Source organism: Vicugna pacos, chromosome 23 (genome assembly GCF_048564905.1).
Source record: "Vicugna pacos chromosome 23, VicPac4, whole genome shotgun sequence".
NCBI lineage: Eukaryota > Metazoa > Chordata > Mammalia > Artiodactyla > Camelidae > Vicugna > Vicugna pacos.
Window position 1 is genome coordinate 11,648,443 of NC_133009.1, and position 15,070 is coordinate 11,663,512.

Genomic DNA, 15,070 nt, shown 5'->3' on the forward strand with positions numbered 1-15,070 from the left:
AAAAACTGAGGCACAGAGACATTAAGTAGCTTGCTGAGGGTCACACAGCTAGTTAATGGGGAAACCAGGATTTATTTAGGCAGTTGGACTTCAAAGGTTGAGTAATTAAACTGCTATGATATGTTGTGTCTCAAACAACGTTAAAATATTATTGTGGTTTTTAAGTAAGGATTTACCAGCCAGATATGACCAAGAGTATATCATAAAAGCAAAGACATGTTAATTTATCTATTTAGTTGTTCAATGTCAATAACTAAAACATAAAATGAAAGAGAAAAATATTCTTATTCTAAAATGGGGATAAATGTGTTAATCAGATTGACTATGCAAAGGGTTCTATATCACTGAAAGCAGGTAAGATATGCTTTTTCTGTGACATAAATTTGACTGTGAACAATATGCTAGTAAAATAAAAATCTAATTAGATATTTACTTTTAAATCTCTGGTTTAGATTTTGGAAAGCTCTTTGTGGTTTGCATGGTCCAGTTTTCTCAGTAAGACTCCCGAGAAACGTGCACCAAGATATTCTTTTCTCTCACCATCACTTTTGCAGAATAGTGTGCACAGTGCCTAAGTGTGCCAGGTTGGCAGGTTTTCCAGCTGTCTTCTGGTTTCCATAATGTCTGTTGAAAAGTCAGCTATGTATCTTATTGTCAGGGGATCCACTGGGCTGGGTAGCTTTGGCTGAAGGCAGGAAAGTGTCTCCTTGCTTCTGGGTGGATCTGGTGGAGTTCTGGGGACCTGGCGGGTAGGCAGCTGTCACTCTGGGGTTAATGTGGCAGGTCCCCCTGAATCCTCTTTGTGTTGCACAAATCCCCAGGGTAGTGAAAACCGTTTGGTTAAGGGTCACCAAGCATTATCCTTTTTTATGTAGAACCTTCAGTAGCAATGCCTGTTGGCTCACTCTTCTCTCTCTTCCTCCCTCCTCAACACCATGTCTCTCTCTCTCTCTCTGTCTCCAGCACAGGCCCTGGATCCTCGCAGCCTATGGGATGTGGGCCTGCCAGTGTGTGCTGGGGGCCCAAGGCACCGCCGTGGTCCTTCTCCACACTGCCATCTCCTACTGCGTAGCCCAGTTCCGGTCACCGTTCCTCTCATGGCTCTGTTCCCTCCTCCTGCTCTCTACACTGAGGCTGCAAGATGTGGAGGAAGTTAAGGTAAGAGTCTCTGTTTTACCTCTGGGAAGGAGAAGACTCCTTGGGCGCTGCCCTCATCCAGGTAGATGCCTTTGTTTTCAGACGAGTCAATGGAAGAACTATGGTGGGGCTCCCCCTAGTGGCCGTAGGGAGTTAATGCATGTGAACCCCCGTGTTGCATTCTGCAGTCTTCTCTTTTGTATTTGACTGTGTTTTAGCCCTTGGAGTTTGCCCGGGGCTGACCTTGTACCTTTTCTCCTAGGTTGGGTAGGCATAGGTGGTGCCGGTTGTCACAGGAACAAAGAGGAGAGAAAGCAGTAATCCCCTATGCATTTAACAAAAAACTCACCTGCAGTGTGCTGTATAATATAAAGGGGAATCTAACATTCCTTAATCTCATCAGAAGCCCACGATAGCCCTGAAACACATAAGACAGGTCTTTTCCTTGCACAGAACATCTTGGGAAGCTTTGGATACTCTTTATTTAATCACTGTGGAACTAGAATGTCTGTGGTGTCTTTATTTTTGTTCATTTGTACATTCACTCATTCATTGATTCAAGTGATGGCACTTAGCGTCAGTCGGTGCATCTGGGATTGGCACCGTCATGGCAAAGAACACGACGGCAAAGATGGCTAGTGGTTTTCTAGTCTCTTCTATTCACTGTATCTCCTTTTGAAACTGGAGGCAGTCATTTACTGTCTGAGTCTTAATTTCATCATTTAGCAAATGGAAGTAACAGCTACTCTGCCTTCCTCGTGGAGTTGTTCTGAGGATCTATTGAGACAAAATGGGTTAAGCAGTTTTGTAAACATTGTAGCATTTTAAATATTCGAGTTTTTTTGCTCTTGTTAGGCTGTCTTAATTTTTCTTCCCTCTTGCTGATGGGCTGGGGCTAATACTTCAAGCACACACCTCAAAATCTGGACTTCTGGAGTAGATAGGGAGTAAGGAGCGTAAATAGCTCTCTCCTAACAAAAGGGACTTAATTGCCCAGAGTGATTAAACATGGCAGTCATTTAAATAAGTGTGCTTAAAAATAGATTTGCAATAAAAATAAAAGCACATTCACACCCAACTTTTGGGGGCCCTGGTAAATGTACAGAACTGTCCCCAATTGTAATTATCACTTGCTTGGGGACCACTAGGCATTAGTTGTGGATGTTGGTGGTGAACAAGTATTCCATTTATCATGCAGGCTGATGGTTTGACAGATGTTGCTCAAGTCCCAGGAGCAAATGACTGGAAATTAGTTGCGCTGGGTTTCCTTGCTTTCACATGTGCAGTCTCTTGGTTTTCCTTGGTGGTCACCAAAGTCCTGGGCAGGGAGTAGAAACTCTGCTCTGTGCTGCTTTTTTTTTTTTTTCCTGTGTAAAGCCTTAAAAGATCCTCACGGATCAGTGAACTACCCTTTCCTTTGTCCCAATTCTATTTCTCGTATCTATTTCCATATATTGTTTTTATCATGAAAAAAGCAATACCTATGTCTTATAGAAAATACGGAAAATATAAAGATTATAAAATGAGCCATGATTTTACTCCTCCAGTGTTGTTAGGATTTTACCACATTTGCCTCTAGTCTTTTGTTCCATATGTGGTTTTGTTCAAGCTCGTTATTTCTTATTTCATGCTGTGCTGTAGTTACACTTTCACATACCTGTCTCCTGAGTGAGAATTTAGACACGTTGAGGGCAGGGAACGGTTTCTTTTGACTCTGTGCCACTAAAGTTTATTTGGCAAATAGTCCTCACCTATGTATGGAGCCAAATTAATTACAGAAGAGCAAAAAGGAAAAGTATGTTGAAAGCATAAATCCCCTGTGACATTTACAGACACATCTCATTTTAGGGTGCTTCATGAATACTGCATTTAAAAAGTTTTTTTTTAAACAAATTGAAGGTTTGTGAAAACCCTGTGTTGTCAGATGATCATTCGCATTTTTTTTTAGTAAAATGCTTAAGTATTTTTTTAAATGAAGGTATGTACGTTGTTTTTTAAGACATGATGTTACTGTACACCTACTAGACTCAAGTATAGTGTACATGTAACTTTTTTTTTTAATTGAAGTAGAGTTGATCTACAGATGTGTTAGTTTCTGGTCTACAGCACAGTGATTCAAACCTGCATTTTAAATGCACTAGGAAACCCAAGAAACTTGTGTGATTCACTTTGTCGTGATACTCCCTTTGTTGCGGTGTTCTGGAGCTGAGCCCACGATCTCTCTGAGCTCTTCCTGTGTAAGCCTGTCTTTGTCATCTGAATTGTTGAAGGAGCTGTCAAAGTACCCACTGGATGGAGCTCACCTCCATGCTGTCCACTGGTGCGTCTGACGGATGCACATCCCGGAGAACCTTCACTAAGCGTTGCATCAGGCTTAATGCGAAGCTGATGCTTGATGGCGGAGACGCTCTCCTGCCCACTGCTCATCAGCTGCTTGTTTGGATCAGCTGTGATGTGTACCTGTGGTTCAGTGGCTCTTGACTCCCTGTAGGCGCTGCGCATGGAGGAGATGTCCCTCCCCAGACACTGGATGATGTCCCTCCTTGACACTCAGGGTCGTTCTCTCCTTGTGACTCTGCAGAGAGGGTGGTACCAGACGGAAAACGAGTACTACCTGTTGCAGTTCACGCTGACCGTTCGCTGCCTGTACTACACCAGCTTCAGCCTCGAGTTCTGCTGGCAGCCGCGCCCCGCCGGCCACACCTTCTACTCCTTTCCCTGGATGGTGGCCTATGTCTTCTATTACCCTGTCTTCCACAACGGGCCCGTCCTCAGCTTCCCGGAGTTCATCGGACAGGTAGAGCTTTTTGGGGACTGAATGGGTATTTCTGTAGATGAAATGTCTGCCCTTGCTGTGCTGATCATCTCGAGCCTTTTCATCCAGGGGTGCCCGCACATTTATTAAAGCACACATCCTTGTCATGATTTCTGATGATAAATGAAATCCTCTGGGGAAATGAGCCTTCAAAATGAAAGTCAGTGTGTCTCTTGGGCACGTTGGTGGTAGGAGCCCCTGCCCGGGTTCACAGTGGTCTGTGGCGACCAGGATTGATAGCCAGGACCTGGCGGTGAGCACCCACTGCAGGGCAGTCCCAGACAGGTGTTACCTGGAAGGCAGCTGTTGGTTGGCAAGTAGTAGGTGCCTTCTTACTTTCACAAACTGGTTTTGAAACAGCTCTGCCGTGGCCTGGGGATTGTTCAGGGCGACCTGGATGGCATAACCGAGTGGAGTTGAGGAGGGTTTGAAGGCAAGAGTGTGTTTTCGGGTCTGGGTGCTTGTTTCTGCCCAGGAACTCGCCTGCCATCTTCCGGACAGCAGCCTTGTCTGAAGCTCACGGCCAGCTACCTTCGTCATTCCCACCTCACTTTTCCTCCTGCTTTGGGTTTTTTCCGCCTCATTCCAGAGCTAGCCTCATGGAACATGTGTACTGAGTTGATTCACCTACAGTGTTAGTGATCAGTGACCCCTAAAACAATGTTTTTCAAAGAATACTCCTGCCTGCCCCTGCCCCCCAACAAAAATCCTGATGGAGGTAAGCATAATAACACATATGCACACACAGTGCACACGTGCAAGCACACACATGTACACACAGGTGCACACACTTGGAGGCCTGGACACATCGTTCAAAGAGCAGGGGCAGCAGCCGTGTTCCACATATCCCAAGGGCAGTCTGAAAGGTGGCCCCTGCAGAAACAGGAGAGTTCTTAGAAATCCCTTGTTTTGTCTTAAAGAAGATCACCAGCTACACGTTGTACTCAGAAGTATATTACCGCATTTTAACAATAACTTAATGTTTTTAAGTTGCCAGTTACATCATTTAATTTTTTCCTCTCTGCAGATCTTTAGGTGAAACTGACATTCTGGGCAGAGGGAGGTTTAGCATATGGTTTCTCGTACCTCAGCCTGGGTTCCCTAGGGTCATTCTTTTGCCATGAAGTAATTTAAAATCTGTGTTTGAAAATTATGTTTCAAATTGTATAAAAGACAGAGGTGGTTTATTGATGGCAGCTCAATGTCTAACTCAGTGGTTCTCAAAGTGGGTCCTCGGACCGGGAACGTGAGCATCACCTGGGAACTGGTCAGACATGCAGATCCTCAGGCTTCATCCCAGATCTACTGAATCAGAAACCCGGGGGTGGAGCCCAGCTGGATGCATGTGACAGGGTCGAGGACCACTACCCTAAGTTCCTTAGGAGAGTAGGGGAAGTGCGTGGTGGGAGGGTAGGCCCAGTGCAGGGTGAGTTCAGGTCCTCCAGGTTTTGTCTCTGTTACAGTCTCCTTGCCGTTGTGACTTTTTAGTTCCTTCTAACGTTCTAGCCAATGACGTTTGGACTAAACATCCACACATACACTTCTGCCCTCTCTTGAAGACACAGTGATTTTCAGAGAAGCCCGACCTAACCCATCAGGAGGAAAGACATTATTTTCCTAACTGCCTCTTTCCCAGGAAGGAGCTTAGCCCTATGGGATCTGTGCTTTTTGAGGCAAATCACCATTCTTTGTTGTTCGCATCTCCTCCCTTCTGGTTGTATCCTGTAGGGTCTCGAGGGAGCATGAGAGGCTGGCCACAGGGTCCTGCATCTGTCATTGAGGTGAGCTTTGAGCCGATTGCTCCCCTAAATCCTGAGCCAAAGGCTCTGGTTCTCTTGAGTGTCAGTCTGGGAAAAGGAAGGGGTTTCTCCCTGTAGGGACTCAGATGTGGAGATGCTGGGTTGCAGCTATGTTTTCTTCTCTCTCTCTCCCTCTCTCTTTTTTTAAAACCGCTTTCAAAATGGTAGCAATTGCTGAGTGTAGGGAACTCAAAAAGGCAAATTGAAACCTTTCTTATGGTCTGGGAAGATTCATAGGAAAGTTGATCTAGAAAAGGCAAAATGTTTGATAAGCTACAGGGCAATAAAAATAAGTCAGGTGGTTATCTCTGTAGTTGCTGACGGTGTCTATGGGGCACCCACCCCCAGTCTGACACATGGGTCTCAGAGGGGAGCAGTCAAACTGGGAAGCCAACGTAGTGGTAAGAGGACTCCTTCCGTGAGGCCAGGAAGGGAAAGGCTGGAGGGGGCGGAGGAGCATCAGCTGGTAGGGCTTGTGAGCAAGGTTTGCTCTGAACGAGTGCTTGTGTGAATGAATAAACGTAATATGAAATGGTAACATAGAGATTCATGGCTCTTAGATGCTCTGAGATCAATGCTCTCAAACTGCAGAGAGCAGGACAGTGACTGTGCCACCAGGGGGCAGCAGAGCCTCGTTGTGGAAACCAACCCAGGCTGGCGAACCGTGGTTGAGAAAATGACACTTGGGCACACCCCTGGGAGTATGTTACCTTTCACCCAGTTTTTTTTTTTTCAGTGTGTACCTTTACAGACACAAGATGAGGGACATATAGAAGAGGTGCCTCTGTAATGTATGTCGCATGAGATTTGTATGCATCCAACGTGAGCAGGGAAACATTTGTTATAAGGCCTTAACTCGAAGGCCATCTCTGAGCGGATCTGGTGTTCAGGAATATGGGCCGTGTTTATTTTTCCCCAGGGTCCTGTGGAACTCAGATCCCGAGCCAGGGTGAGGGAGGGGGACAGGGTGAGGGAGGTCTAGGGAAAGGCGGGACATGCTGTTTATTTGCTGAGCTTGGAGCCCGGGGCCACCACCCTGTCTCCTCTGAGCAGGTGGATGTATGCAGTGAGGAGCTAGTGTGGGGAGGCCGTGAGCCGGGGCTGGTGGGACCAGGGGCTCCTCCTTGCTGAGGGCCGTGCTCCAATAGGGCACAAGCCTATTGTTACAGGGTCTGAATCCCTGCTCTGCTGTGGCCTGAGAGCCTTTGGTGAGTTCCTTACCTTATTTGTGACTCAGTTTCCTTATCAGTGAAATAGAAAAAATAATAATCCGTCCCTCACAGGATTGTTGTGAGGATTGAGTGATTTCGCACAGGTAATATGGCTTGACAAATAAATACTCTGAAGTACCAAGGATTACTGTTTTTGTTACTGGTAGCCGAAAGCTGGTGGTGTGTCTGGGGTCAGTTGTTGGAGGAGGTCATTGAAAGGCCTTTTGACCCCTGGTTGACCCACCAGCTGGCCCTGGGGAATTGGAGGCTCCTCACCCCTTCCCTGCCCTTGGAATGTACGCTCTGCTCACCAGTCCCACACTAGGAGCCATTTCAACGATGTAGCCTTGACCTTGGAAGAGTAAGGTGTGGTTGAGACCATCTGGACTGAACCTGTGACTGGATCCAGTTAGGGCCCCAGTATCAATGTGAAGGTTCTGGCGGGCGGGTGTGGAGGCCTTCTTGTCTTGCAGGGCCCAAGACAAGGCTCATGGCTAAGGTCCTTTGCTCATGAAACCGGCCACCACTCAGCCTGGAGTGGCCTGCCTGTTTTTTCTGTCTCCCTTGCTCTCTGTGTACTGGGGCTAGTTTCAGGTATCACCTGGGAAGCTCCCGAGGGTGAAAACCAACAGAAGTTTATGCCAGAACTGAGGCCCTGGGTGTGCAGGCTGGTAGGTGAGGGTGGCAGCAGGGGATTCTGGGGAGCACCCATCCTTGGTCTCAGCCCAGCATGCTGGTTCCGTCTCTTTGGAAGAGAGATACCCACTGGTGCCACAGGACCAGGGGCCGGCCAGCGCCTGAGTGACCAGGGCTGGAGTCCATGTCCCAGACAAATCACTGAGGGTAGGGGTGGGCTCTGGTTCTAGAGAGCACCTGGAATGATACAAATTGTAGTAAGTGGCATTAATCAGGCACTTACCCTGAACCAGGCTTTACACGTTTTAACTTACTTCATCCTCGCAACAACCATAGGAGAGAGACTGTCATCTCTCTCACTTCACAGACACGCAGGCAGAGAGGCTTACGGAGTGCTCACTGGGATGGAAGGAATAAAGACTGGAGCCTTGTCACCAGCTTGGGGAGCTTCACAGGAGTTAGAGAAAAGATGCAGTGTGGCCTGGTGGACATGCAGGTCTGGAGGCTCAAGCTGGCCAGACCGGGTCACAGTCCTGTGGCAACAACTCCTGCTGTAGACACCACTTGCTGTCCCAGCAGAGACCGCTGGGTACCACCGGCCTTGGGCTGGATGCCTGGGGAGGGGCAGTGAGGGTCTGATCAGGGAATGATTGGGAGTAGGAGTGTGGGCCGTGACCACGGAGTGGAGAGACGCTCCCCTGTAACAAAGGAACGAGACTCAGGCTGCAGTGCCCTTGACCCAGTGCAGAGGTGGATGGCTGAACAGCTACCTCCTGGGAAGGCCTTTGCTTGGTGTTCTCCATCGTGTGCATTATTAGTGTGTGAAGGGAAAGAACCTTTCATCTTTGAGAACTGTCATCTTGAATCATTAGAATATCTTTGAAAGACTTCAATATTCCTTTTTATGCAATTTGCATGAAATGAGGTTTTAAAATATAATGTGTTTGAAAATACACTTTGCAGATGAGTTAATTTTTTTTTTTTAAGCAGCATCTTAACTTAAAATTCCCATTGATGGCGGTTTCCCATAGTCTCAAGGTTGGCACTCCCCTAGGTTTGAAATGCCTCAAATGAAATGCCTAAGACGCAGGGATTGCATAATGAGCAGCCCAGCTCGTTAGGTGAGCCGTGTACGGCGTGCCTTTTCCTCCTGCTGGAGTGATAAGACACAAAGGCTGAGTTTTTCAAATAAAAGGGAGTCAACTAGATGGAAGGTATAAATGGACTGTAATAATGACACAATTCTAAAAAAAGATTCATAACCATTTTTTTAAAAGTAAAAGCAAATAGAGTGAAAAATTGGATTGTTTTCTTTTTGCTGTGTTTACTTGTGCAGTTAAGGAATAGATGTTTCTCTTTCTCTGGATGGGGAGGCTCTGGCACTGTAAAGGGAGTGTTGCAGAGAAAAGTCCAGCCCTCTGGTCCAGTGGTGACACATAATGATGCTTTAGTAAACCTGGTCAGGAAGTTTGGCCCTGGGGAGTGTAGGTAACTCATCATTGGGAAGCCAGTCAGCCACAAAATGCCCCTCATAGTTCCCCCCCTTTTTTTTCACTTAGTGGGTTTTAAAAAAATTTTATGTTTTATTGAAGTGTAATTGATTTATAATGTTAGTTTCAGGTGTACGTGCAGCAAAGCAATTCAGTTATATACATACATACATGTATATATTCCACATTGTTCCTTAATTACAGATAGTCGTGTCATTTTAGACTGCATTGTTTGGGGAAAGGAAGGAGGGCCTCTGGACTAACCTTGAAATGTGATTGCCTGGAGCTGGAGGTGATTGGACAGATGTGTTTTCCTGACTGCCTGGCTTGGCTGTTTGTTCTGCTCTCGCAGTGGCTCCCCTTCTGTCTCACTGGGTCTCCGCTCCCTGGGATGGGGCTTCATACTCAGTGATGCTCCAAGGAAGCCTGGTCCTCAGGGGACCTGAGCTTGGGGTTAGGCGTCTGCTCAGGGGCCTGTAGGCCGTGTGCACAATTGCTTCTTTAGAAACTGGAGACAGTTGTGCAGAGGTTGTCTTTTGTCCGTGATACTTCTGAGGTCATGATTACATTCAGCCAGGGAATTTGCTTCCCTCCAAAAGTCTGGCGCCAAGAAAGGCCTGTCCATTGGTCTGGAATGGTTTTAGGTGTCTCTTTGTGTCTTAGCCTTGACAGTTGCCGTGGTGGGACTGTTCTAACCTCCACAGGCTGATGGATACTGTGTTCCTATTTAATTCCTCAGTTGCTGGTGATCATTAGGTCAAAAGGACTTTGCTTTAGAGAGCTGGAATAGGATTGAGAATTAACAAAGGAGAACTCAGAATGTAGCTAAGGAAATTTATGAGTGAGTCAGGAAGGTAAGGAGAAATAAAGGTGGGGCCAGCTCAAAAGAGAGTAAAGATGACTTGTTCATAGAGGATGGTGGGCTTCCCAGGGGAGGTTCTGAAGCTAGGCATTTTTTTAGAAGAAGGGTACAGAAACAGAGGACTTGCTTCACCAGCAGAGAGGACCAAAGTCTTCACAATATTGTAAAGCTACGTTACTTGTTTCCCTGATTGCAGAAAAAAAATCATTGTTAAAAATAACTTAAGACTCTTACCGTCCAAACCTATAATGAAAAAAAATATGAAAAAGAATCTATGTACATATAACTGAATCACTGTGCTGTACACCAGAAACGAACACAACATTGTAAATCAACTAGACTTCAGTGAAAAGAAAAAGAAGAATCTTATCATCTGAAGATGACAATCACCGCTGCCATTTTGGTGTCAGTGTCTCCAGACTTTCATCAGTTACGCACATTTATATCGAAAAAATAGTTTTCATGGATACATAAAATTGAGATGCACTTATGCATTTAACCAAGCCCCCAGCCCCTGCTGTTGGATGTTTGGATTCTTTCCTTTTTCTTCTCAGTTAAATAACATAGACATGCAGAAGGATGGGCAGGTAGGGGTCTCTCACTGAGGATTTAGCCCTCTGCTGGCTTGTCGATGCTCTGCTGTAGACTTTATAGGGTCTCACATAGCACACAGGCGTTAGGTCAGGATTCAGGTGAAACCCACCCTCAGTCTATGCCTGGAAAGGGAAAGGGTCTGCATTGGGTCACGGTCATGTGGCTGTCACTGCACTTCACTTTGAGCTGCCCGCCCCCTGCCCCCCTTCCTGGATAACCTTCCCAGCCAGCACTTGCCCCGTCAAGCCTGCAGACCTGGCTTGGTGAGTCGTTTAAAGCACTTACTTTTGTTTCTTAACAAATATCTTTCTGAAGTGAACTGAAGGAAACTAAAGGGCAAAGGAAATTCCCATTAGTTTGATCAGTTTATGTTAAAAAGAAGTAAAACCGACAGCTTTCCTTGGCATAGCTAACCAAGCAGATGGCCTGAGCGGGAAAGCCATTTATGCAGATGACTGTGCTTCCGCTGCACCTGCCAGAACTTCTTGGTCTGGCTTCTTGCTGTCAGAGGACAATTTGAGAAATCGGTAGAATACATGCTCAAGAATGGAATGAAAATATATTCCTCAGGAGTGGAGATCTCCCGTCACCTTGAAGGGCAGTGCCTGCCACCCCTTCTGGCTGCAAGGGGGACCCACCGTCACCCCTCGTGGCTGCAGGGGGACACACTGTGCCACTTTTACTTAGTGTCTTGAGCCCTGATTGTCAAATGCTGAATCAGGTCCGTGCCCTCTGCCAGCTAAAGTGTGCAGATCCAACTTCATGATTTATGCATTCACCTCTTGCATTTCAAGGCAGCCTTCAGTACAGTAAAACTGTATCAGTGTAAGAGCCAGAAAACTTAGGTGCTCTCTTGCTTTTCCATGTTTGTCGAGGATGCACCAGGGATTGCCTTGCACCCTGGGTTTTTGCAGGGTTGCCATTGGGGTGCAGAGAGCAGAACCCATCTTGGTGCTCAGCACTGGGTTATCTTGTTGCCCCCACCCTATTCTTACTCTGGGACAGAATTTTCTAGCTTGGATGTGACTTTTTTCACCCAAGAACACTGAGTGTTCCTGAGGCAAAAAACCAACCCTCTGTGAGAAGATACGGCAGTGATGAAAGTTTATGAAAATGTTGTCTAGGGGAGTAAGAAAGGTGTTAAAAATGGAGGCACAATCTGATGGTCTCTTTTGTTCCCACTTCAGATGCAGCAGCAAGAGCACGGCTCGCTGAAGGCCAGCTTTTCCATCCTTGTCCTGGGGCTGGGCCGCCTCCTCTTCTGTTGGTGGTTGGCGGAGCTGATGGTTCACCTCATGTACATGCACGCCATCTACAGCAGCACCTCCCTCCTGAGGGCTGTCTCTTGCTGGACCTTAGGTAACTGTGGAAATCACTGGCAGTAGAACAGGCATCAAGAGGTAGCTTCAGAGTGAAGCTGGACTGGGTGCAGACAGGGGTGGAGTTGGCTTGAGCAAACCTTTTTTTTTGTTAACCTTGCTCCTTTTGTGGCCAAGATGACGCACGTGTGAGGTGGCTGACAGGTGAGGGCCAGGCTTTGTGGTCTGGGAACCAAGGATGGTAGCCATCCCTCTTCATAGTGGAATCGTCCTAAGCTTATCTGGGTCTGCATCTTCCTGGCATGGCCAACAGTGCACTTGACAGGAGAAGTCAAGAGATGCTGGGTACACCTAGGAGTTCCTGATCAGAGGTAATACTGTGAGGCTGAGTTCTGCAGGAGTCCTTGTTGTTTTTGTGTACGATATAAAGCAGAGTGTGAGCTTTAGAGTCAGGCAGATAGATTTGAACCTCGGCTCCTCCAGCCGCTAGTGGGCAACCTTTGGCAGCTTGCCACAACTCTGCATCTTCACCTGTCAAATAAGCAGACTCTGCAGAGTTGTTTTGAGGATTAAATGAAACCAGTCAGTTGAAGGGCTTATTTTACTAAGTATTTGATAGATAGAGTTCATGGTGTGTGTTTATGCAGGTCTCTCTATTGGCCTCTTTCTTGTCTACCCATTTCTTTAGATTTGCCAGTAAGTAGGTGGGCTACGAGTCTTACTTCCTCAGCAGGACACAGTCTCCAGTATGGGATTTTCTGAGGAGAAGCCATTGTTCTTCATTTACTTTCTTTCTTTCTTTTTTATTGAAGTATAGTCAGTTTACAATGTTGTGTCAATTTCTGGTGTACAGCGTAATGTTTCAGTCATACATATACATACATATATTCCTTTTCATATTCTTTGTCATTATAAGTTGCTACAAGATACTGAATATAGTTCCCTGTGCTCTACAGTAGAAAATTGTTTATCTATTTTATATGTATTAGTTAGTATCTGCAAATCTTAAACTTCCAGTTTATCCCTTCCCACCCCCTTCCTTCCCTGGTAACCATAAGTTTGTTTTCTATGTCTGTGAGTCTATTTCTGTTTTGTAGATGAGTTTGTAGTGTCCTTTTTAAAAAGTTTTTTTATTTTTTAGATTCTACGTTATGAGTTGTATCATACGGTGTTTTTCTTTCTCTTTCTGGCTTACTTCACTTAGAATGATGATCTCCAGTTCCATCTATATTGTATATAGTGCTGCTATGAACATTTGGGTGCATGTATCTTTTTCAATTGGAGTTCCCTCCAGATATAAGCCCAGGAGTGGGATTGCTGGATCATAGGGTAACTCTTTTTAGTTTTAAAAGGGATCTCCATACTGTTTCCATAATGGCTGCACAAACTGCGTTCCCACCAATAGTGTAGGAGGGTTCCCTTTTCTCCACAGCCTCTCCAGCGTTTATAGTTTGTGGACTTTTTAATGATGACTGTTCTAACTGGTGTGAGGTGATATCTCATTGTAGCTTTGATTTGCATGTCTCTGATAATTAGCAATACTGAGCATTTTTTCACATGCCTATTGGCCATTTATATGTCTTCACTGGAGAATTGCTTGTTTAGGTGAGAAGTCATTGTTCTTTTTACCTCTGGCCAAATAGCAGAGAACATGCCCATTTCTGAATGAAATCTCCTCATTTCCTTGTTTGCTCCCTGTTCAAGAACTCTCGTGGTCACTGAATTCAACCCTGTGGTCTGACCTCCAGCCTGCAGCTCCAATGGGAAATGTGTGATCTTCCGGCCAGATTAAGCTGTTCCCTGCCGAGGGCAAGAGTAATAGCCTGGCTCCTTATCTGTTTGGTGATTTATAGATTAAAAAAATCCTGATTGCCCTTGTTATCACACAGGCTTAATCAGGATGTTTTCAAGGAAGATGCCTTTTAGGATTGGAAAGACGCTGAGCTGTTTTATTTTATTTTATTTATTTATTTTTTTTTTACATTTTTATTGATTCATAATCATTTTACAGTGTTGTGTCAAATTCCAGTGTTCAGTACAATTTTTCAGTCATACATGGACATATACACACTCATTGTCACATTTTTTTCTCTGTGATTTATCATAACATTTTGTGTATATTTCCCTGTGCTATACAGTGTAATCTTGTTTATCTGTTCTACAGTTTTGAAATCCCAGTCTATCCCTTCCCACCCTCTACCCCGCCCCCCACCCCGGTAACCACAAGTCTGTATTCTCTGTCCATGAGTCCATTTCTGTCCTGTATTTATGCTTTGTTTTTGTTTGGACGCTGAGCTGTTTTAATGGTCTCTTCTTCCCAAACAAATCTTTTTTGTAGTTAGGGGTAGCTAATAGTCTAAGTCTTTAATGATTCACTTAGGCAAACAAAATAGGATTAAATGATGGCTTATTCTAAATCGGATCCTAGTCATACTGCATCCAAATTAAGAGATTGTATTGGTTTGGGTGATTTTAACTCCGAAACTGGAAAGCAAAACTCAAAATGGGGCCTAAACAGTAAGGAAAAGCTGTTATCTCAGAGAGCTATGCCTCCTAAGGTCAGCGTTAAGGGTGCTAAATCCAGGGACTCAGAACAGTCACCAGTGGTCCATTTGGGTGCCTGCTACTCAGATTAAGAACTAACCAGCATCCTAGGAGTCCTTTGTTTGCACGCACAATCCCATTACTTTCTTTCACCCCCTCCACAGAGATAACCTGATTTTGGGTTGTATCATTTCCTTTTTATAAAATAGACTTTATTTTTTAGAACAATTTTAGATTATGGCAAAATCAAGAGCAAAGTACAGGGATTTCCCATATATTCACCTGACCCACACCGTGCACAGCCTCCCTCACTATCATCATCTCCACGTAGGTGGCCCATTTGTTACAACTGATGAACCTACATTGACACATCGTTATCTCCCCAAGTCCATCATTTACATTAGAATTTACTTAGTGTTGTATAGTCTGTGGGTTTTGACAGATGTATAATGACACGTATCTGCCACTAAAATAAACAGAGTAGTTTCATAGCCCTAAAAATCCTCTGTGCTCTATTAATCCCTCCGTCCCCTTTCCTCCCTGTGGGCTATTGATCTTTTTACCATCTCCGTGGTTTTAGCTTTTCCAGAATCTTTTATAGTTGGAATCATACAGTATGTAGCTTTTTCAGGTTACCTTTCACTTAGTGATTTGCTTTGAAGG

The 15,070-nt window shown here is 45.2% G+C and overlaps 1 protein-coding gene across 4 annotated transcripts in view; it reads left to right on the forward strand.

The window, feature by feature from the left end:
* HHAT (hedgehog acyltransferase) overlaps positions 1–15,070 on the forward strand; it is a 278,182-nt gene that overhangs the window by 63,626 nt on the left and 199,486 nt on the right. For all 4 annotated transcript variants that reach the window (XM_072948490.1, XM_072948488.1, XM_006198736.4 and 1 more), the window contains 3 exons: positions 964–1,158; positions 3,719–3,934; positions 11,732–11,903. In XM_072948490.1, coding sequence (XP_072804591.1) covers positions 964–1,158; positions 3,719–3,934; positions 11,732–11,903 — 583 coding nt within the window. The remainder of the gene's footprint in view (positions 1–963; positions 1,159–3,718; positions 3,935–11,731; positions 11,904–15,070) is intronic.